Raw genomic sequence first — 22,615 nt, 5'->3', positions numbered from 1 at the left:
GGGACGATCCATGGTGTGTGAAAGCTACTGACCAGGTGGGAAAGATATTTCCTGGAGCAGGAAAGCAAGAATATAGCTCAGGTCAGTCTTGGAGAAAGCTGGCAAGGTCTGATCCAGGTCAGGGAAGAGGGATGAGTAGGAAGGGTGGAGGTGGAAGGTGGTAAGGACTTCATGAATGATGTCCGGTAGGGCAGAGCCATAGCCTGAATCTCCAGCCAGAACTTCCTGATAGACCACAACACAGCAGTTACACAGAGCCATGGGGGTAAGGGCTGGTATCCATTTATGGGGACTCAGTCCACCGGGTATCTTGTGGGCTGAGAAGTTTCCAGGGCTGGAAAATGGGTGCCTCTTGGTCTGGCCCACCTCTACCTGCCTCTCAGACCCGACCTGGGACAGGCCCAGAGAAAAGTTCCTCCAGCTGGTTTGGTCAGCCAAGACACAATGTCACTTCTAGATGAGCCATGCAGCTCTGGAGCAATGCCAGGCTACAGGATGAGGGACAGCTGTGTCCCCAAAACACAGCCAAGGAACAACCTCTGAAGCCAATGAAGACATTGGCAGAAGCAAAGCTGGCAGGGAGTCCACAGCCCCAGATGGCTGGTGCAGGGGCACACCTCTGATGGGGCCTCCATCTGCCTGGGTCGCTATATCCCTGCAAGCTCAGGTCCCATCATCCCACCAGCAGAAAGGACAGTCCCCATCGCCCCACACCGCCCATCAGTAAGTACAAAAGCATTTATTAGTGCCTGGTGTTTGCCAGACTGCTTGTCTCCCATGGGGGTGACAAGGACACAGACATGGCATCTTCAGGGCTGAGGTAGACTCTTCTTGTCTGTCTTCATGGCTGTTTTCCTTGGGCCTCGGTTTTCCAATCTGTTAAGCAGAATGTGAAAAACCTTCCCATGGCAGTGTCAAGAGGTTTAAGCACCTGTGTGTGTAAGGCACTGATGGCAGGCCTCTCTCTGCTGGTCTCCAGAAGTTCAGTGGAAGCCCGAGGCTGTGACAGTGGATGAACAGCATATCCCACCCCAAGAAGGTCTACCTGCAGGCCTTGCGATAAAAAAGGCAGCAGTATGCAGCTGGCCAGCTAGATAAACAGGGAAGTCTCCATGTCAGGCCAGAGGTGCTTATTAAAAGAGGCCCTGGGCTGGAGAGATGGCTTTGCAGTTAAGGCACTTGCCTGTGAAGCCCAAGGTCCCATGTTCAACTCTCCAGATCCCATGTTAACCACACACACAAAGGTGAGGCAAGCACAAGGTTGCACATGCAAGTGTCCAGATTTCAATTGCAGTGGCTGAGGCCCTGGCACACCAATTCTCTCTCTCTAAAAAACAAAGAGTCCCCCCCCCCCTTTGGGGCTAGGGAGATGGCTTATTGGATAAAGTATTTGCCAAGAAAGTGTGAGTACCTTAGATCAACTCCCCAGAACCCATGTAAAAGCCAAAAGCTGGCAGGCATGGTGGCATACCCCTTTAATCCCAGCACTCAGGAGGCAGTGGTAGGGGAATCACTGTGAGTTCAAGGCCACCCTGAGAAAACATAGTAAATTCCATGTCAGCCTGAGCTATAGTGAGACCCCACCTTGAGAAAAGAAAAAAGCCAAAAGCTGTGGTGGGTGTTTGTGCCTCCTATTGCCAGAAAGGAGGCTGAGACAAGAGGATCACCTTGGAAGCTTATAGGCCAGCAAGTCTGGCCAACACAGCAGTGAACAATGAGAGACCCTACCTCAAACAAGGTAGAAGGTGAGAACCAACACCAGAAATTATCCTGTGACCGTCACATGAACTCCATAGCACATATGAGCCTACACACATGAAAGAAAGGAAAGCAAGAGGAAAAAAAAGGGAAGGGAGCTGGAGAGTTGGCTTAGCAGTTAAGGTGCTTGCCTGTAAAGCCTAATGTCCTAGGTTCAATTTCCCCAGGACCCACATAAGCCAGATGCACAAAGTCTCACATGCATCTGAAGTTCATTTGCAGCAGCTGCAGGCCCTGGCACACCCATTCTCTGTCTCTTTTCTCTCAATCTCTCTTTTCTTACAAATAAATAAATAAAAATTTTAACAAAAGAAAGAAAAGGGGATGGACAGAAGGCTTACAGGTTAAAGCACTTGCCTGTAAAGCCAAATGACATAAGTTCAATTCCCCAGGACCCATGTAAGCCAGATGCACAGGTGGTGTATGTGTCTGGAGTTCATTTACAGATTTGCAGTAGCTGGAAGCACTGACACAGCATTCTCGCAGTCTATCTTCCTCTCTCTCTCTCTCTCTCTCTCTCTCTCTCTCTCTCTCTCAAATAAATAAAAATAGAACTTCATAAAAATAAAAAAGAAAGAAAGGGAAGGAGAGAAAAAGTGGAGGAGAAGGAAAGGACAGGGAGGGGTAGGAGGAAGAGAGAGATGGAGGAAAGAAGAAACCCTTGTTTACTTTCTTACTTTTTTTTTTTTTTTTTTGAGGTAGGGTCTCACTCTGGCCCAGGCTGACCTGGAATTCACTATATAGTCTCAGGGTGGCCTCGAACTCATGACAATCCTCCTACCTCTGCCTCCCAAGTGCTGGGATTAAAGGTGTGCACCACCATGCCCGGCCTGAAGAAACCCTTTCTTAAGTGACCAAGGGGCTCCAGGGACTCCTCTCCCCACAGAGTTCAGGAAAGAAGCTGGCCTTTCTTCCTGGCTGGATACCTGCAGACCCTCTTTGGAACAAGGGCATTCACAGAGGGCAGAAAGATGCAGCTGGAGATACCATACCTTCCCCAGGGAATCAGGCAAGGCTAGAACCATAGCCATGTCCCCAAGCCCAGCACCCAAGCACCTATCCATGAAGGGCACTGAGTTAGCAAAACACCTGGGGACCAAAGTAATCCTTGACTATTTCCCTCACCTGCTCAGCCCTACAGGAGTCAGAACCATTGGGGAGAGGTAGCTTCAGGAACAAGGGACAGAAGATGGAACAAGAAGCGTGACATCACACTATAAGCTCCCTCTTTCCAGGGTAATACTTCAGCTTGGATAGCACCTTGAGTCAGAGATAATGGGGAAGGTGGTGATGTAAACGGAACTAGACTGGAAGCCCTAGGCACAGTAGGACAGCCACTAGAGCAGTAAAGCCATCGCCATTTTGCTCTCCAAGTTCAGCCCACTCAATGGACCAGTGGATAGGTACCCATGAAGAAGGGTGTTGGGTCCAGTTCCCAGGGCCGTGGAAGTGGGAAGGGACTGGAGCTCCATCTACCTGCTAGAGGCAGGGCTAGGGCCATCTTCCCAGAAACAGCAGTGTTTTCCCACTTGGGAGGGGGGCAGATGGCAGGGGTTGGGAGGGATCCATAGAAACTAATGCACACAGGGACCTGATCCCTGCCCTGTGGACTCCCTGTCTCCCTGTCAAGATACCTTGGCACTATTTGGGACTCAAACACTGTCTGAGTGAATTATGAACAAAATGCGAGGTGGTCTGGGGGTGTCTTTTAGGAGGAGGTGGCTTTGAGTTGCATTTGCAGAAAGTGAAGGATTCTGATTCTGAGATGCACAGAAGAGGAGCCATGCCCTTCATGGAGGGAACAGACACATGCAACAGGTGGGAGGGATGACACCCTGACCCAGGCTTCTAGAATGTGGGGAGTGTGAGGGACCTGGAAAACTTGTCTTTACCACAGCCGCCCCTTCAAGCAAAGTCTTAATCTGCTTTAGCCAACCAGGGCCTTGATTTCCTCATCTGGAATCTGGCAAGCATTCCCTCTGCCTTCCTGGGCTCCCAACACACCCTGGGACAGATGAGTCTATCTCAACCCAGACTACCAGAGAGGAGCCTGCAGGACTCGCTCCAGGACTGACAAGGCTTGGGTTCAAATTTAGTCTTGCACCTTGCTCACTATGCAGCTCTCACTAAGCCTCTTTTGTTGTTGTTGTTGTTGTTTATTGGATTGATTGTTTATTTGAGAAAAAAGGAGGGAGGGAGAAAGAGAACGGGCATTCCAGGTCCTCCAGCCACTGCAAACAAATTCCAGATGCATGTACCTCCTTGTGTATCTGGCTTACATGGGTCCTGGGGAATCGAGTCTGGGTCCTTCGGCTTTGCAAGCAATCATCTTAACTGCTAAGCCATCCCTCCAGCCCTGACTGACTGTTTACTCATTTGAAAATGGGGTCGGTGAGATGGGACTGAAAGAAGGGAGGAGCACAATGAACATAAAGACCTGGCTTGGTGCACACCTGTATCCGCAGGGGTTCCCCACTCACCCCCACAGAGACCCTCACTTACATAGGAGGCCAGGAAGGTGGTTGGGGCCAGGATGAGAGCCAGATAGAGGCAAGGAGCTGTGGCCAGCAGGCTGGAGGCACAGATGAGGGGCTCGGCTCTGGGGTTCACTTTCTTATACCGCCTGGCTGCCTCGACCCCCAGGATGATACCCATGATGCCAGTCGCCACAGTGAGGGCTCCAAAAATCAGGCTGATGGGAAAGAGCAGAGAGGGCTGAGTCAGCCCTGCATCCATCCTTGCCCACCCCCATCCCATTTGGCTATCTGGTCTTGGTGCATGATCCAAACCACAGGCAATATGGCTACAGGTCCTTGACCAGACAGACCCCTTCCCTCCTTCCTTATGATACTCCTGGGGCCCCGGAACCCTAGTCAGAGGACCATGTACTCCCTACTCTGTGCCCTTTCCTACCCCACCCTGGGGGTACCACTGGTCATGTAGTGATCTGCCCAGCACCCAAGCACCCAGATCCCAGCCCACCTCATCTTTAGAGACCTTCTCAATCTCACCTCTCAAAAATCTTAACTCTAGGGCTGGAGAGATGGCTTACCAGTTACAGCTCTTGCCTGTGAAGCCTAAGGACCCAGGTTCAATTCCCCAGTACCCACATAAACCAGATGCACAAGGTGGTACATGCATCTGGAATTTGTTTGCAGTAGCTGGAGGCCCTGTTGTGCCCATTCTCTCTTCCTCTCTCTCCACCCCCCATCTCAAATAAATAAATAAGTAAAAATAAAATATTGGGACTGGAAAGACTCCTCAGTGGTTAAGGTGCTTTCCTGCAAAGCCCAACAACCTGGGTTCTATTCCCCAGCAGCCATATGAAGCCAGATGCACAGTAGCACATGCAACTGGAGCTGGTTTAGAGCAGCTGGAGGTTCCAGCAAACCCATTCTCTTTACTCTCTGACTCTCTCTCTCTCTCTCAATCTCTCTCTCTCTCTCTCTCTTGCTCTCTCCTTGCTTTTAGTATATGTGCTGCCGAAGCGAGCACAGAAAATAAATAAATAAGGAAGGGAGGAGGGTACTTAATAGGATGGTATTGTATATATGTAAGTAAAAGAACAGATAAATGGGGGTGAAAAGGTCTAAGTGAGGTCAGGGGAAGAGATTGAGTAAGGAAAGGTGGAGGGAGGGCTAATCAAAATCTAAGAGGAGGGCTGGAGAGATGGCTTAGTGGTTAAGCGCTTGCCTGTGAAGCCTAAGGACCCCGGTTCGAGGCTCGGTTCCCCAGGTCCCACGTTAGCCAGATGCACAAGGGGGCGCACGCGTCTGGAGTTCGTTTGCAGAGGCTGGAAGCCCTGGCACGCCCATTCTCTCTCTCTCCCTCTATCTGTCTTTCTCTCTGTGTCTGTTGCTCTCAAATAAATAAAAGTAAAAAAATTTTAAAAAAATCTAAAAGGATATAAATAAGTCATATGGAAACCTACTTTTTGGACAAAGGAACACACAGGAGCCGTAGATCGTTGCTAGAAAATTTTCAGTGTCAGGGATGGGATACCTTCCAGTGAGTTGTTGGCCAGGGAGGTCCCTGATGTCCCCAAAACATTATAGGCCATTGCTAAGGCCAGATGGTAAGACCCTATTGCTGATGACTCCACATACTTGGGCTGCAAGGCCACTGAGAAATCCTGCTGGAACTGAGCTGATAACCTCCCCCATGTAGACCAGCTGACAGAAAGCTGGAAGAAGTCATTCTACATGTAGTTCAATGGGAGAAAGAGATCCCACCAGTGAAGATACTCAACAGTGGACACTGCAAGCCTTATAATTGGCCAACCAGCCTAAATGAGCCAACGGGTGCAATAGTGGCACGTCTGTCATGGTGGAAACCAACTGCCTTCCAATTAGACTGGAGGCCTGCTCCACAGGGGGAAACACATCCCTGATACTGAAAACTTAAAACAGGGGCAGTCTTGAGCCCTAGGGGTGTAACATCTGCTGATGTCTGGAAAAATGTATATACTATGCTTATCAAACTGCCCAGTAAGCACTTCTCTTAATATTTATGCCCTTATATTAATGCTACTCTCACTTTGGGTAGAGAATCTTCTCTTTTCAGATGGCAGTCACTTTGAGATGACTCAGAAGGTATCATGGTGCTGGAAAGAAGTGACTGGAGTACTGAGTAACATCTCGATCACACCTTCCAAGGCTCAGGGTCTAATGCAGAAGAGGTGGTGGAAAGAATGTAAGAGCCAAAGGAAGGGTAAGACACCGTACAATGTGCTCCCTCCAGACATAAAATGGCCTGGATATCCATGACCTCATAGTGCCTGACACTACCTACATAAGACCATCATAAGAGGAGGAAAAGACCATGACATCAAAATAAAAGAGAGACTGATTGAGATGGGGAGGGGATATGATGGAGAATGGAATTTCAAAGGGGAAAGTGGGGGTGGGAAGGAGGATATTACCATGGGATACTTTTTATAGTCATGGAAAATGTTAATAAAAATTGAGAAAAATAAATAAATAAATAAAATAATAATAATAAAATAGGGCCAGGTATGGTGGCACATGCCTTTAATCCCAGCACTCAGGAGGCAGAGGTAGGAGGATTGTTGTGAATTTGAGGCTACCCTGAAACTACATAGAGAATTCCAGGTCAGCCTGGGCTAGAGTGAAACCCTACTTTGAAAAAACAAAACTTAAAATAAAAAAATAAAATAAAATAGCATGCCTTTAATCTCAGCATTGGGAAGGTATAAGTAGAATGATCACCATGAGTTCGAGGTCACCCTGAGTCTAGAGTGAATTCCAGGCCAGCCTGGGCTAGAGTGAGACCCTATCTCAAAAAATAATAATAATAATTTATTAGTAATAATAGGGCTGGAGAGATGGCTTTTCAGTTAAGGCACTTGCCTGCAAAGCCAAAAGACCCAGGTTCTATTTCCCAGGACCCACATAAGCGACATGCATAAGGTGGCACATGTGTCTGGGGTTCATTTGCAGTGGCTGGAGGCCCTGGAACACCCATTCTCTTTATCTCTATCTGCCTCTTTCTCTCTCACATTCTCACTCAAATAAATAAATAGAAATACTTTTTAAAATAATAATAGCTGGGCATGGTGGCACATGTCTTTAATCCCAGCACTCAGGAGGCAGAGGTAGGAGGATCACCATGAGTTCGATGCCACTCTGAGACTACATGCATAATTCCATGTCAAGGCTGCAGGGATGGCTTAGCCATTGAGGTGCTTGTCTGCAAAACCAACGGACCCATGTTCAATTCCCCAGGACCCACATAAGTCAGATGCACAAGATGACACATACCTCTGGAGTTCGTTTGCAGCATCTGGAGGCCCTGGAGTACCCATTCTCTCTCTCTCAAATAAATTAAAAAATAAAAATAAAAGAGAGAGAGACAGAATTCCAGGTCAGCCTGGACTAGAGTAAAACCCTACTTCCAAAAACCAATAAATAAATAAATAAATAATAAAAATATCCAGGTGTGGTGGTGCACACCTTTAATCCCAGCACTCAGAAGGCAGAGGTAGGAGGATCACTGAGTTCTAGGCCAGCCTGAGACTGCATAGTGAATTCCAGGTCAGCCTGGGCTAAACAAGACCCTGCCTCAAAAATAATAATAATAATTAATAATAATAATAATAAAATATTATGAAAAAAATCTTTACTAAAAAATCAGTTGGGCATGGTGGCACATGCCTTTAATCCCAGCACTTTCACTATTGTAAACCTCTTATTCCATTCAAACCTCATTTAATTTTTTTACATTTTTATTTATTTATTAGAAAGAAAGAGAGCATGGGCATACTAGGTCTTCTAGCCACTGCAAACAAACTCCAAACACATGCACTACCATGAGCATCTGCTTATGGGGGCTCTGGGGAACCAAATCCCAGTCCTTAAGCTTTGTAGGCAAGCGCCTTAACCACTAAGCCATTGCTCCAGCCCTCAAACCTCTTTTAAAGAAGCTCAAAGAGGAAGAGGTGGCTCAGCGGTTAAGGCATTTACCTGTAAAGCCTTAGGATCCAGGTTTGATTCCCCAGTACACACGTAAAGCCAGATGCACAAGGTGGCACATGCATCTGGAATTTATTTGTAGTGGCTAGAGGCCCTGGTGTGCCCATTCTCCCACCCCCCCCCGCCCTTACTCTCTTTCTTTCTCTCTCTCTCTCTCTCTCCCTTTCTCTTTTTTTTCCTCTCTCTCTCATAAATAAATAAATAAAATATAAAAATAAAAGAAGCTCAAAGACCAGCTGAATCTGTGACTAGTATGAACTCTGACAGCCAAGCCTAATTAGGTTCCTCCAGCCCTTCAGCGGCTCCCTTTATCTGTGCAAGGCCTCTGGCCAGCACAGTGGCCCTTTGGGACCAGCTGTACTGGCCTATGTAGGGTCCCCTCTCAGCTCTCTTGCTCCCTTGACCCAAATGTCAGATTTCTTTGGTCAGCCCTATGCCTTCTGGCAAGCTCACTGTCTTGGCCTACAGTTTCTGGAGTCCTACTGGCCCCCCACATGCCTCTCTTCCTCTGGCCAGACCCGCATACTGCAGAATTGTGTGGAGAGACCACAGTTCCCACCAGGATGTAAGCCTGACTGTGTAAGACTGGCTACTGATGAACTGAGGGCCCTGAAAAACCACCCCACAGGCTGGGGACTATGGGCCTATCTACCTTTGTGCAGGAGGGCTGCGGAGCCCAGAGAAGCCAGGAACTTGCCTGGTCACCCAGACCCTCAAGGACAGAGCTATGGCTTGTCAGCCCTCTTTCACAGGCAAAAGCATGCATTTCCCTTGACAATATAACAGTCCTTGCAAACCTTCCCAGCATTCCAAGCCGAGCAAAGCTCCAGCAGAGGGTTCAGCCAAGACAAGTGACCCCAGATCCCTAATGAGCATTATTCACCTCAGAATTCCACTCTGAGTCCCACTCTTGGCCTGCTGTGGTGGGTTCTCAAGACCTTTGTAAGACTTAGGGTTGACTATTCAAACAGGAAGCATAAGGTAGGAGGATTGCTTTGAGTTTGAAGCCACCTTGGGCTACAGAGTAGGTTCCAGATCAGCCTGGGCTTAAGTGGGTCACTGCCTCAAAACAAATAAATAGCCAGGTGTGGTGGTGGGTCTTTAATCCCAGCACACAGGAGGCAGAGGTACAAGGATCCCATGAGTTCAAGGCCACCCTAAGATTACATAGTGAATTCCAGGTCAATCTGGGCTAGAGTGAGAGTCTACCTTGAAAAACTTGAAAAACCAAATAAATAAATAAATAAACAGGGCTGGAGAGATTGCTTAGTGATTTAGATGCTTGCCTGCAAAGCCTAAGGACCCAGGCTCAATTCCTCAGTACCCATGAAAGCCAGATGCAAAAAGTGGCACATGTATCTGGAGTTTGTTTGCAGTGGCTCAAGGCCCTAGCATACTCATTCTCTCTCTCTCTGTCTCTCTCTCTTTCCTTGCAAGTAAATATATATTTTTTTAAACTTTTTTTTTTGTTTTTCAAGATAAGATCACACAGTGATCCTCCTACTTCCTGAATGCTGAGATTAAAGACTCTCTGCTCTTTTCTCATCCATATTTATTCAACTTAAACAATTTTTTTCTTAGGCCAGGTGTGGTGGCACACAGCTTTAATCCCAGCACTCTGGAGGCAGAGGTAGGAGGATCGCCATGAGTTTGAGGCCACCCTGAGACTACATAGTGAATTCCAGATCAGCCTGCGCTAGAGTGAGACCCTACCTGGAAAAAAAAAGCCAAGAAGGAGGAGAGGAGGGGAAGAAGAAAAAGAGGAGGAGGAGGAGGAGGAAGAGGAGAAGAAGGAGAAGAAGGGAAGGGGGAGGAGGTAGAAAAGAAAGAAAGGAGTAAGAAGGAGGAAGAGAAGAAGAGAGAAGAAGAAGAAGGGAGAGAATGAGGGGAAGGAGGGAGCTACAGAAAGAAGAGGGCAGAAGTAGACAAGTGAGACGCCATGGACACTCTGGAAACCCAAGCCCACTTTGGGCATGAGGGGTATAGAAGAGGCAAGTAAGGAGATTGGGGAGGCCAAGAGAATCAAGTATCACCAAGCCCCTAGGGAAGGCAATGGGGCTCCTGGGAAGGGCACAAAGCACAAAGAACAAGCAAGGTAAGATTAAAGGAAAAGGGACCAAGGAAAGGGAGAGCACAAAGGGAGAGGAAGAGGGAGCAAGGATGGAAGGACAGGTTTAAGGAGGAGGGAAGACAGGGGAGGAAGGTCCTGAGATGTCTTTGGCTCCCATCAGGTCACTGGAGCCCTTAGAGAATGGGGCAGGATGTGGTGCTGACAGAGAGGAACCCTGAAAGACCCAGACCTAGCCAGGCAGGGTGTAGACTTCCCCCTGGGCAGAGTGCAACTCCTCCTACATCAGTATCTAACTGCTGATGCCTCAGAGAAAGAATGAACCGTTAGGGAGACACACAAAGTGGTCTTCTGCTGCCTCAGTTTACAATTTGTATGACATGACCTCACAGAAGACAACAGCAACCCTCTGAAAGACAAAGGGTAGTTGTCTAAGATTCTAAGCCCCACATAAGCCTCACCCTTTCCCCCTCTGGTGCCATCTAGATCCCCACAGCAGCCCCTAGAGTGGTGGGAAGATGGGCCCATAGAGACCAAGGGAGCTACACATAAGGCCATATAAGGTGGCAGGCTCAGCCAGAGATGGAACCTCAGCCTCTGCCTGCCACTAGGTCCTCAACTCAGTCCTCTTCACAGAGCTCCATGCACATGGGAAAACTGGGCCTGGCATCTCAGCTTCCTGGAAACTGCCCCAGCAAAAGTCCATGTGTTAGGCATGTGCCCCCGGCTCCCCCTTACCTGTCCTGGCTGCTGCACGGCTCTTGGAAGCAGGGCAGCTGCAGCCCATGGACAACATGGGCTTCGAACAGAAACTTGGGTGCCCAGAAGCCCAGGGCTCCAGTCACGAATGCTATGGCTGTGATTCCAAGGGTCAACCACACAAAACTCCAGCTGCAAGAGACATTATACTAGCTCAGACGGGAAGAAAGCCAAGATTAAAGGGACCCGACCACTGCCCCCATTGATCTGGGTATGCAGGCTCCAGCCTCCGGGATGTTCTGAGACTCCTTCTGTGACCCTCCAACCCCCCACTCCACCGTGTTTTCCTCCCTCCTCCACAGGACTACGCAGCCCCATCCTGAGAGGACCCAGCCAACACCACGGTATCCAGGAAGCTAGCCTTGCTGCCTCAGCTCCCATGGTGTCCCCTCAATGGGTCTCATGGCTCTGCAACCATGCCCCCCAAGAGCTGGGTGCTGCCATCCTCTATACTGCAGTGATGCAGGCAGCCTGTGGGTGGCTAGTTCTGCCTGCCCCCGAGGACCTGAGGCAGAAGATGATATTGCTCCCCATATGGCTTGTAGAGGTGAGCCACGAACTCCCAACATCCTCCCAGCATCCCAGGGAAGCAAGTGACCTTGAGAAATATGCCTACCGCATGAATGAAGACAGAGACGCTCAGATCCCCTGGCTCAGAAGCAAAGTTAGAGCTCATGCCACCTGCCTGGCTCCTAGCCACGCATCTGCCACATTGTGAGAGCATGAAGGCCGAGGCTCAAGTAACAGACAAGGGAGGAGGTCAAAGGAGGAAGAGGATCATGAACACAGACGGCCAGGGAGGGCTCCATGGAGGTAGACAGAGGGGAGTCGGGGATTTATAGACTGGTAGCTGGAGCAGGGGTACTCACTTCTTCCCCAGATATCTGACATCCTCCCACCAGCTGCTCAGATGGGCACCTACAGCCACTTCTCCCTTCTCAGCAGCTCCTCGGGGTGGGTCTGGGACCAGTAGGATGAGCAGGATCAAGGCCACGGCCTCCAGGCAGGGCATGATCTGGGGACAGGGTGACCCAGAAAACTCAGGACCAAGTGCTATGGCAGTCTGGGAGACTGGGAGTGATGAGCCACAGGACCTGAACTCTGGTCTGGCTCTGGGTCCTAGGCGTTGGTTACACACAGAGCTGGCCAGAGTACTGGCCCTCACCCCTGTACAGAGGGTAGAGTTTCTCTATTGAGTGTAGTCCCCTTGGGACCTAATTAATGTCAACCTGTCCAGTACAGACACTCCTCTAATGGGAAGCCTAAGGTAACTGAAAATGGGAGATCAGGGCTGGAGAGATGGCTCAGCGGTTAAAACGCCTGCCTGTAAAGCCTAACGATCAGGGTTCAATTTCCCAGTGCCCACATAAAGCCAGATGCACAAGATGGTGCATGTGTCTGCAGTTTATTTGCAGTGGCTAGAGGCTTTGGTATGTCCATTCTCTGTCTCTGTCTTGCACTCATAAGTAAATAAATAAATATTAAAAAATAAAATAAAATTTAAAACAGAAAATGGGAGCTCAAGCGACTGAGTACTCACTGCCCCTAGAACTGGCCCTTTTCCTGGTCCATGTTTCATCTGCCATGCTGGTCCTGCCCTGTTATTCTCTCTTGGCACCCCTGCCCATGCCCTCAAGGATGGGGAATCTCACTATCTGCATTGGGGCAACTTCAAACCAGCTTGAAACATGGGAAGGTTTGCATTCAGAGCAAGTCAGGCTAGCTTCCTTCCAGCCTACCACACCCCAGGGTCCAGCCTCTGCTCTCCATGCTGGCTTATCAGAGATCTGCAGACAGGGCCAAGCCCCAGACCTCCCCTCCACATGGGTCCTTCCTCTGCTGAGTGGCTCCCTATCTCTGTTCTAATGATGGCTGTAGCTTAATGGGGCCACCCAGGTCTGGTCCCCCGGGTCCTGAGTCCATTGCTGCATAACTCCAGCCGCCAGTCTATGTGCCTGGCCTGGACTAGGAACTTTCCAGTCTTCATTCTGTAGGGTAGCTTTTACTTTACAGAGACAAACTGAGGCTCCAAAGAAGCAGGGAACTTGCTTGAAAGCACACAACTGAGCAACTGGGATTTGACCCTAAGGTCACAACTTCCGCAGCCCATGTTCCCCATAAGGACTTAAATGCTCAAAGTTGCTGATGTCCAGCATCCCCCATGGCACCAGGTATTGTGCCAAATGGCTAAGGCCACGGGAGGCTGGAAAGTCCCTGCCGGCCCAGGGGGGGAAGCAGAGGGAAGAAAAGGAAGCCGGACTCACCCTGAGGGCCCAACGCCAGTTCCCAGTCAGGTCTGCCACAACCGACCCCAGCATGTAGCCCAGACCACTATAACAGAGAGAGAGATGGGCAGTGAGGGGTGGAAGGCAGAGCCCAAGGCTGGGAGCCCCCTGCCCAGGGAGCCAGCTCCCTGAGGTTCAGAGCTCTCTCCCGGGGAAAGGGAGCCATGGGAAGCCCAGGTGTGCACTGCCCTTGGCCACGTCCTTCCTGACCTCTGTCTTCTAACCCAGCCCCCAGTGCTACTCACTCCATATAAGGTATGCAGACCCACTGCCAACCCCACCCCTGTGCCCAAAGCTCAGCTCTGCTACAGTCAGGCAGGTTCAGGAAATGGGGGTCAGAGCTCAGGGGCCTGACTGCAAATCCCATTCCATCCTCCCTGCAGGGCGGGGCCCTGGCGCACTTCCTCGCTGGTCTCCCAGGGAGGGCTGCCCTCCCGAGTCCTCCACACTGCTTCTCCTCAGCCCCTCCAGGAGAGCATTAGTCATTGCTGTCATCTCTGATCCTTCCCAGAACCCCACCAAGTGGAGGCACTGTCCCCAATTACAATGAAGAAACTGAGGCTCAGAGAGGTTCAGTGCTGGGGGAGGAGAAGCAGTGATGGCACTCAGATGACAGCCCTCCTGACTTGACCTCTTGTAACCCCAGCACAGCCCCTGTCGCGATTCTGATACCAACCTTCCAACCGGAATGCAGGTGTAGAAGACAGCCACCACTCGGCTCCTCTGGTCCCTCACAAAGAGATCGCTCAGAACAGTGAGTGCAATGGTGGAGTAGCTGGCCACACCAGAGCCTACGACTCCCCGGGACAGGAAGAAGAGCCAGGAATACTGAGAAAGCCAGGCACAAGACCACTGTAGGTTCCAGAAATTGTCCACGGGGCTAGATACCCAAGGATGTGTCAAAGGGACTACAGGAACCTCATGACAAAGGCCCCTGGGAAGGAAGTGGGGGGCTGGGTCTGCAGCTGTACCTTTACCTTTACCTTTCACACCAGGTGAGGCAATCACACGGGTGCCCTCTGCTGGTGCCTTCAGACACGGCCTGCCTTGCACCTGAGGTCTCTTAGCTAACCAGGACAGTTCCCCAACTTGACCCCCACCCTACCCCCTATGAGAGCTAGAGGAAGTGGAAATGAAATAAAGGCAGGGTAAGGAAGCCTCCTACTTAAAAAGCCTAACCGGCTCCCCACTTGGACCCAGGAGCTGTGTTCTACTCCTCCCCCATGCCTGATGGCGCAATCTTGACTGGCCTAAGCTGGAGGTTGCTCGGAAGGGGCTGGAGCAGAGTCAAAACAGATGAGGACGGTTGTCTCCGGACTGGGCAGGAGTGTGGGCCCTACCTGGCAGGAGATGAAGGAGCTGGAGAGGTTAGCCCCTGACCAGAGGAAGATCCCCAAGCTCAGAATGGCCTTGCGGCTGTGGCGGTCACCCAGGTAGCCAAATACAGGTGCTGACACCAGCAGGCAGCAGATGAAAACTGGAAGAAACACACAAGGGCAGCCTGGATCCTCCAAGATGATGGGTGAGCAGACAGTTCTGCTGGCCCAGGAAAAGGGCCTAGCTCAGATGCCAGAAGCTGGCATTTTGGCAGTGGGCCCAAGGCATGAGGAGGAAAAGATAAGGTGAATCTCACAGTCCTGGGCCAACACAGAACCCCACAGCCTGGACCAAATCCCAGCTCTGCCACAGGCTTGCTGTGCAGTTTCTCTGAGAATCACCTCGGCCTGGGGAAGCTCACACCCCTCTCTAGACAGCATAACCGGATCATGAGAAGGACATGTGTAGCCCACCTCCCTCCTCAACATGGAGTGGATCTTAGCCTCCTGGTTTGCTTGTTGTAAATTTAAATTAGATTATATGCAGAGTTTAAGAGAAGGAAGCTTGGGAGACAGAGAGGTAGGAGACTGCTGTGAGTTTGAGGCCAGCCTGGAACTACACAGAGTGAGTTACAGGTCAGCCTGGGCTAGAGTGAGATCCTACCTCAAAAAAAAAAAAAAAAAAAAAAAAGGTCAGGCATAGTGGCACACACCTTTAATCCCAGCACTGGAGAGGTACAGGTAGGAGGATCACTGCAAGTTCAAGGCCAGCCTGAGACTACATAGTGAATTCCAGGTCAGCCTGGGCTAGAGTGAGACCCTACCTTGAAAAGAGAGAGAGAGAGAGCTTCTTCCCATGAGAAGGCAAGAACAGTTTAAAGCCCACCTAGAGACCCAGAATGGGGTTTTTTGAAGGTTCTGGATGTGGGCTGAGCTAACCAGCCCAGTAGGTTCAGCCTCCTGATTTTGCAAGAATATATGATGTTATGTGATGTCTGTGAGCCTGGGTGCATGGACTGATCTGATTTATGACTCAGACACCTGCTGCTGGCAAGAGGAAAGAGAGGTCAGCCTGGAGCTGGCTTGAACCAGCAGAGGAGGAACTTAAAATGAGCAGCAACTACGCAGGAGACTGGAGGACAGCTAATGTGCCCACACCGATAACATTCCCACATCAACCACTGTGTCTATTCCACTTTTAAAAAATATTGTGGGATGAAGAGACTTCTCAGTGGTTAAGACATTTGTCTGCAAAGCCAAAGGATCCAGGATCAATTCCTTAGAACCCACATAAGCCAGATGCACAAGGGGCACATGTGTCTGGAGTTCATTTTCAGTGGCTACAGGCCCTGGCATGCCCATTCTCTGTGTCGGTCTCCTCCCTCCCTCACTCTCTGCTTGCAAATAAATAAATAAAAATAATAAAATAAATATTTTATTTTCATTTTAAATTATTTATTAAAGAGGGGCAGGGAGAGAGAGGGAATGGGCAAACTAGGGCCTCTAGCCACTGCAGGTGATACATGTGCCATCAAGTGCATCTGGCTTACGTGGGTACTAGAGAATCAAACCTGGATCCTTAGGCTTTGCAGGCAAGTGTCTTAACTGCTAAGCCATCTCTCCAGACCTCAGTTGCACTTTTATACAGAAACCCTTATTGAGCCAGCCAGGCAGGGTGTCACACACCTTTAGTCCTAGCACTCACCCCTAAAGACCACTAGGCCCCCTAATTTACCCACACCAATAATGCCCATAACTGGATACCCTCCATCCCAATCTCCACCCCCACCCCCAAATGTTTGTAACCAGACCCTACAGATAAAAAATGAAACCTATCATGCAGCCTCCTCGGGATGGTGCACTGGCACCACGGGACTAACCCCTTGCATTCATGGAACCGTTCTTAACACCCATCCTAGTTACTGTATTCTGGTACAATTGTTCCCTCGTATGACTTATCATACAGAACCACAAATGGAACTCACTCTCTCCCTACACATAAGGCAAAAAGGGCAATATGGGCAACTGCTATTCTCATTTCATCCCTGATAGGATTAGGAATGGTGGGTGCTACAGGGGTAGAGACCTCAGCTCTCATTCTACAGGATAAAAACTACAAAGCACCGAGAGCCTCTATTAATACACATCTCAAAGACACTGAGCAGTCCATCAGCAAACTAGAGGAGTCCCTCAACGCCCTTGCAGAAGTAACCCTCCAAAACAGGTGTGGGTTAGACCTCCTTTTCATGCAGCAGGGAGGGTCTATGCACAGCCCTGGGGTGGGGGGGAGGTTGTTTTTTTGTCAACCATTCAGGGGTCATTGAGATTCAATGGCTATACTAAGGAAAAGAATCAAAGAAAGAAAACAGGAATAAAGGCCAGTCAGCCTGGTATGAAAACTTGTCTAATTGGTCCCCTTGGTTAACAACCCTACTTTCAGCTTTAGCCGGACCCCTGTCTTATTCTTATTATTGACCTTTGGGCCCTGCATCATCAATAAATTGATCTCCTTTGTTAAGGAAAGGATTAACACAGTACAGCTCTTGGTACTCAGGACACAATACCACCCCTTAGAGCCCATCCCCTAATGAGGATCCAAGATTGGGCCCTCTTAAGTTGCAAGAAGAGGGAGGAATGAAGGACCATACCAGAGTAACGCCATGACAGGCTTCCGAGTCATTAGTGGGCCTAATTTTCTGTTTCCTGATAAGGGTTTAACAGTTACTAGAAAAACCACAGACTGCCCGGAACCTGCATCCTCCCCTGTAACGGGCCAATCAGAAAGGACCAAGTAGGTGTTATACATTCCTGTGGTCATAGATAAGTCTGAACATTAAGCAATCAGTTTGTAACTTGTATGCTGTTTCTAAATGTCAACCAATCATGTAACTGTCTTTCTGGAAATTCCCTTTTTCCCTGTTTGAACCCCAATAAAAGCCTCTCCCAATGGCCATTTGGGGCTCTTGGACAGACCCACTGCATTGGTGAAGTTTGGAGCCCAGGCTTAAGCCCAAAATAAAGCTCTTTGCTGTAATGTAAGATTGCCAGACATGGTGGCACACTTTACTCCCAGCACTTGGGAGGCCAAGGTAGAAGGATCTCCTGTGAGAATAGAGTGAATTCCAAGTCAGCCTGGGCTATAGCAAGACCCTACCTTGAAAAAAATAAGACAGAAAGGGGGGGATGTAAGAGTCAAAGGAAGGGGAGGAGTGCTTTGCAGCACTGTCTTCCAGGCACAAAGTGGTAGAGGTATTCATGACCTCACAGTAGCTGACACTACCTACACAAGACCTGCATAATAGGAGGAAAAATGATGACATCAAATGGAAGAGACACTAGTTGGAAAGAAGGGATTCAGTGAAGGGGGGAAAGAGAAGATGGTGAGGAGAGGGGATTATGATAATGCTGTAGTGTCTATATGTATGGAAAACACCAATAAAAAAAAGTTTTAAAAAAATGACATCAGCCAGGCATAGTGGCGCACGCCTTTAATCCCAGCACTCAGGAGGCAGAGGTAGGAAGATCACCAAGAGTTCAAGGCCACCCTGAGGCTACATAGTGAATTCCAGGTCAGCCTGAGCTAGAGTGAGACCTTGCCTGGGGAGGGGGAGTTGGGGACATCAAAATAAAATAAGACCAGTTGGGCATAGTGGCGCATGCCTTTAATCCCAAAATTTAGGAGTTAGCAGAGGTAGGAGGATCACCATGAGTGTGAGGCCACCCTGAGACTACATAGTGAATTCCAGGTCAGCCTGAGCTAGAGAGTAGACCCTACCTCAAAAAAAAAAAAAAAAAAGACTCGTCAGAAAGAAGGAAATTAGAAAGAGGAAAAGGGAGAGTGGTGGGAGGGAATTATGATCATGATTTATTGTCTATATGTCTGGAGAGAGACTGCCAATGAAAAGTTAGATAACAGCCGGGCATGGTGGCACATACCTTTAATCCCAGCACTTGGGAGGCAGAAATAGGAGTATCACCATGAGTTCAAGGCCACCCTGAGACTACACAGTGAATTTCAGGTCAGCCTGAGCTAGAGTGAGACCCTACCTCAAAAAAAAAAAAAAAAAAAAAAAAGTTAGAAAACAAAGGTCCTTAGTAATATTGTTCAGTATTCTGCGAGGACAAGGCAGTAGTCATGGTTTTTCCTGGCTATATGCCACTTGGATAAACACAGGCACTACTTCTGTGCTTTAAATAAAATCCCCTCCTCCCTTGTTGGATGGTGAGTCCCTGCCGCCAAACTGGAAGAGCTGGCAGGTAGACAAGGAATCCCACCAAGCTCTAAGGCTTTGGAAGGTCCTGCCCAACACCTGGGTTCCACTGGCCGAGCACACGTGACTACAACCACCTGGGCGCACTGAATGCGCAGATTCCTCCCAACTCGGGCCCCAGCCCCTCCCACATTCCATGACCTGCTCCAGTACTCTAGCCATATGCACTTGTGGAAATTAGGTCACTTTTGACCTACAAAACCAGCAATTTAATATGACTCAACCTAATACTCCACAGAGAGTGATCTTTGGTGTCAATAGCATTTAAAATTTTAATAGCTACTGCCAAAAAAGGGTTCCAAAAAGGCTGTATCAATTTACTGTCACACACAAGTATACGCCAGCACCCTCAATGACACCTGATATGCGCTGTCATTTTGTTTATGTTCATCTAATGAAAAACAAATGGAATCTTGCTGATTTTCTTTTTCTTTTTTTCTTTCTTTTTTTTTTTTATTTTTAGAAACAGGTTCTTATGTAGCCCAAACCTATGTAATTGAGGATGACCTTGAAATCTAGATTCTCCTACTGCTACCTAACAAGTGCTGGGATTATAGGCATGTGCTACCACATCTAATTATATATAGTTTCTTTACTAAAAGTTACAAACAGCCCAGCAGTAGCCTGTAGTCCCAGCACTTAGGAGGCTAAGGCAGGAGGATTCAGAGTTCAAGATCAGCCTGTGTCTTATAGCAAGAGCCTGTCTCAAAAATAAAAAGTTAAGGGCTGGAGAGATGGCTTAACAGTTAAGCGCTTGTCTGTGAAGCCTAAGGACCCCAGCCCAAAGCTTGATTCCCCAGGACCCACGTAAGCCAGATGCACAAAGGGGTGAACTCATCTGAAGTTTGTTTGCAGTGGCTAGAGGCCCTGGTGCACCCATTCTCCCTCTCTCTCTCTCTCTCTCTGCCTCTTTCTCTGTCTGTCGCTCTCAAATAAATAAATTAAATAAATAAACAAAAATAAAATAAATAAAATAGAAAGTTAAGCCAGGCATGGTGTCACACACTTTTAATCCCAGCACTAGGTGGCAGAGGTAGGAAGAGCACCATGAGTTTGAGGCCACCCTGAAACTACATAGTGAATTCCAGGTCAGCCTACCTCAAAAAACCAAAAATAAATAAATAAATAAAAATAAAAAGGTTTTAAAAATTTTTTAAATGGGGGCTTAAGGAGTGGCTTAACATAACATATAGTACTTTTTGAAGCATGTGTCAGAACATGAGTTACATCCCTGGCACCTCAAAAAAAAAAAAAAGTTAAAGACAACTTCATTCTGAGCATCTAGGGAGGAAATTCTGACAGAAAGAGCTCCATTGATTAAGGAAAGCTAATGAGGCCAAAGGAGCTGCTACATAGCAGTGAACAACTATTGCTAGCTGTATCAAATATAGCTGGTACAATTCACTTGAGAGGATGTGGGAAGGGTCATCAGACCCCACCTGATACCTCAGGGTCCCCTTACACCAGCCTAATACAAGGACACTTCAGGTCTCCTGATGTAAGGAGAGGTAAACAATATGGATGATAAGAGATCAAGGACAAATGAGCTCCATTGAAGTGGCTTCTTTGGGTCTCCATGATCTCCAAGTAAGCCCTCACCCCAAGCCTGAGGGAAGAACATCTTCAGGGGTAATCCTGATATAGTGGGCTCTGCTAAAGTGCTGCTCTGGAGTCTCCATGCTCTGTAAGTACAACCTCACCCTGGACTGAACATCATAGCATCAGTGTGTTCATCCTGGCATAGGGAGCTCCAACAAGAGGCTTCTCTGGGGTCTCCAATCTCAGTAGAGTAAGCCCACACCTGAGACTTGGAGGATAATCCTAAATTAGAGAGCTCCATTGAAGCAGCTTCTTTGAGTTCTCCAGAATCTTTAAGTAAACCCTCTCCCAGAGACTGAGGGAAGAGCATCCACAGGGTAATCCCAACATAGGGAGCTCCATGAAGGACTTCATCAGTCTCCATGCTCTGTAAGTAAAGCACCCACCACAAGGCTAAGGGAAGAGCATCCATGGAGTTAATCTTGAAATTATGAGCCCTCTGAAGTGCTGTCTGGAGTCTCCATGCTCTGACAGTAAGACCTTACCCTGAGCCTGAGGGAAGAACAGCTCTGCTGGTAATCCCAACTTAGATCTCCAGGAGAAGGCTTCCTTGGAGTCTCCAATCTCTGTAGAGTAAACCCTCACATGGAGACTGAGGGAAGAGCATCCTTGGAGGTAATCCCGACATAGCCCCACCAAAGTGCTGTCCTGTAAGTTTCCATGTTCTATAAGACCTTACCCCAAGCCTGAGGGAAGAACATCTATGATGGAAATTCCAACATATGGAGCTCCATCGTGATCCTATCTCTGCCTCCAAAGTGCTGGTATTAAAGACATATCCCACCATGCCCAAGTTCCACCTCAGCCTTGCCTTGAAAACTTCACTTTAACTCCCCTTCACATGCTTGCAGCACTACTCCAGTTTTTCCCCAAAAACCTCAATTTCTCTTAAATGAACCTTAAAAACTATGCAACGTTTCCACATTTCCCATGTGTTTATGATTCTGCTCTAGATTTCATAGATCCCAATCTCCCTTAAGTAAACCTCACAATTTCTGACTTCTCCCTAAGTAAACTTAATAATTCATAATTTATCCTTGTGGAATCTGTCATTATCAATTCTTTGTTAAAGGTAGGATAGAACCCAAACTTGGGATTCATAAGTTTGAAGACCCCTCCTGAATCCCAAACTCCTGCATTATGAGTAGTCTTTTTTAATATTTTATTTTTATTTATTTATTTGAGGGAGAGGCAAAGAGAGAGAAACAGAGAATGAGAGAGAGAAAAAGAGAGAATAGGTGTGCCAGGGCCTCCAGCTGCTGCAGGTGAACTCCAGATACATGCACCACCTTGTACATCTGGCTTACATGAGTCATGGGAATCAAACCTGGGTCCTTTGGCTTTGCAAATGATTTCCCAGGACCCATGTAAGCCAGATGCACAAGGTGGCACATGCATCTGGAGTTCATTTGCACTGGCTAGATGCCCTGACACACCCATTCTCTCTCTCCCTTCCTCCCTCTCCATCCTTCCCCTTTCTGCCTTTCTCTTTATTTCTCTCTCTCTCAAGTAAATAAATAAAAATATTTAAAGCCAGGCATGGTGGCACACGCCTTTAATCCCAGCACTTGGGAGGCTGAGGTAGGAGGATTGCCATGAGTTCAAGGCCACCCTGAGACTCCATAGTGAATTCCAGGTCATCCTGGACTAGAGTGAGACCCTACTTTGAAAAACAAACAAAAAAAAAATTTAAGAAATTTTACAACTACTTACTACTAGTCAAACATGATGGATCATTCCTGCAATCTCAGCACTCAGCAGATAGATGCAAGAGGATCAGGAGTTCAAAGTTATCCTTAGCTATTATACCAAGTTCAAGGCCAGCCTGGGCTATATATGAGACCCTGTCTCAAAAAGTTATTTTTTCCCCCTCAGCATGGTGGCACACACCTTTAATCCCAGCACTTGGAAGGCTGATGTTAAGAGTATAACGGTGAGTTCAAGGCCAGCCTAGGGCTACAGAGTAAGTTCCAGGTTAGCCTGGGCTAGAGTGAGATCCTACCTCACTTGAAGTAGTGGAGCTAGAGAGATGGCTTAGTGGTTAAGGCACTTGCCTTTAAAGCCAAAG

At 48.3% G+C, this 22,615-nt stretch overlaps 1 protein-coding gene across 1 annotated transcript in view; it reads right to left on the bottom strand.

The window, feature by feature from the left end:
* The window catches only part of Spns3 (sphingolipid transporter 3 (putative)), a 133,581-nt gene that overhangs the window by 49,540 nt on the left and 61,426 nt on the right, over nucleotides 1-22,615 (bottom strand). Inside the window, exons 2-7 of the mRNA XM_045159530.1 lie at nucleotides 14,702-14,838; nucleotides 14,038-14,279; nucleotides 13,341-13,407; nucleotides 11,946-12,091; nucleotides 11,056-11,208; nucleotides 4,261-4,450 (exon numbers count right to left, since the gene is read on the bottom strand). Coding sequence (XP_045015465.1) covers nucleotides 4,261-4,450; nucleotides 11,056-11,208; nucleotides 11,946-12,091; nucleotides 13,341-13,407; nucleotides 14,038-14,279; nucleotides 14,702-14,838 — 935 coding nt within the window. The remainder of the gene's footprint in view (nucleotides 1-4,260; nucleotides 4,451-11,055; nucleotides 11,209-11,945; nucleotides 12,092-13,340; nucleotides 13,408-14,037; nucleotides 14,280-14,701; nucleotides 14,839-22,615) is intronic.

Source organism: Jaculus jaculus, chromosome 9 (genome assembly GCF_020740685.1).
Source record: "Jaculus jaculus isolate mJacJac1 chromosome 9, mJacJac1.mat.Y.cur, whole genome shotgun sequence".
Classification (NCBI taxonomy): Eukaryota; Metazoa; Chordata; class Mammalia; order Rodentia; family Dipodidae; genus Jaculus; species Jaculus jaculus.
Note: the sequence above shows the minus strand (reverse complement) of the source record. Positions and strands in the feature narration are given on the sequence as shown.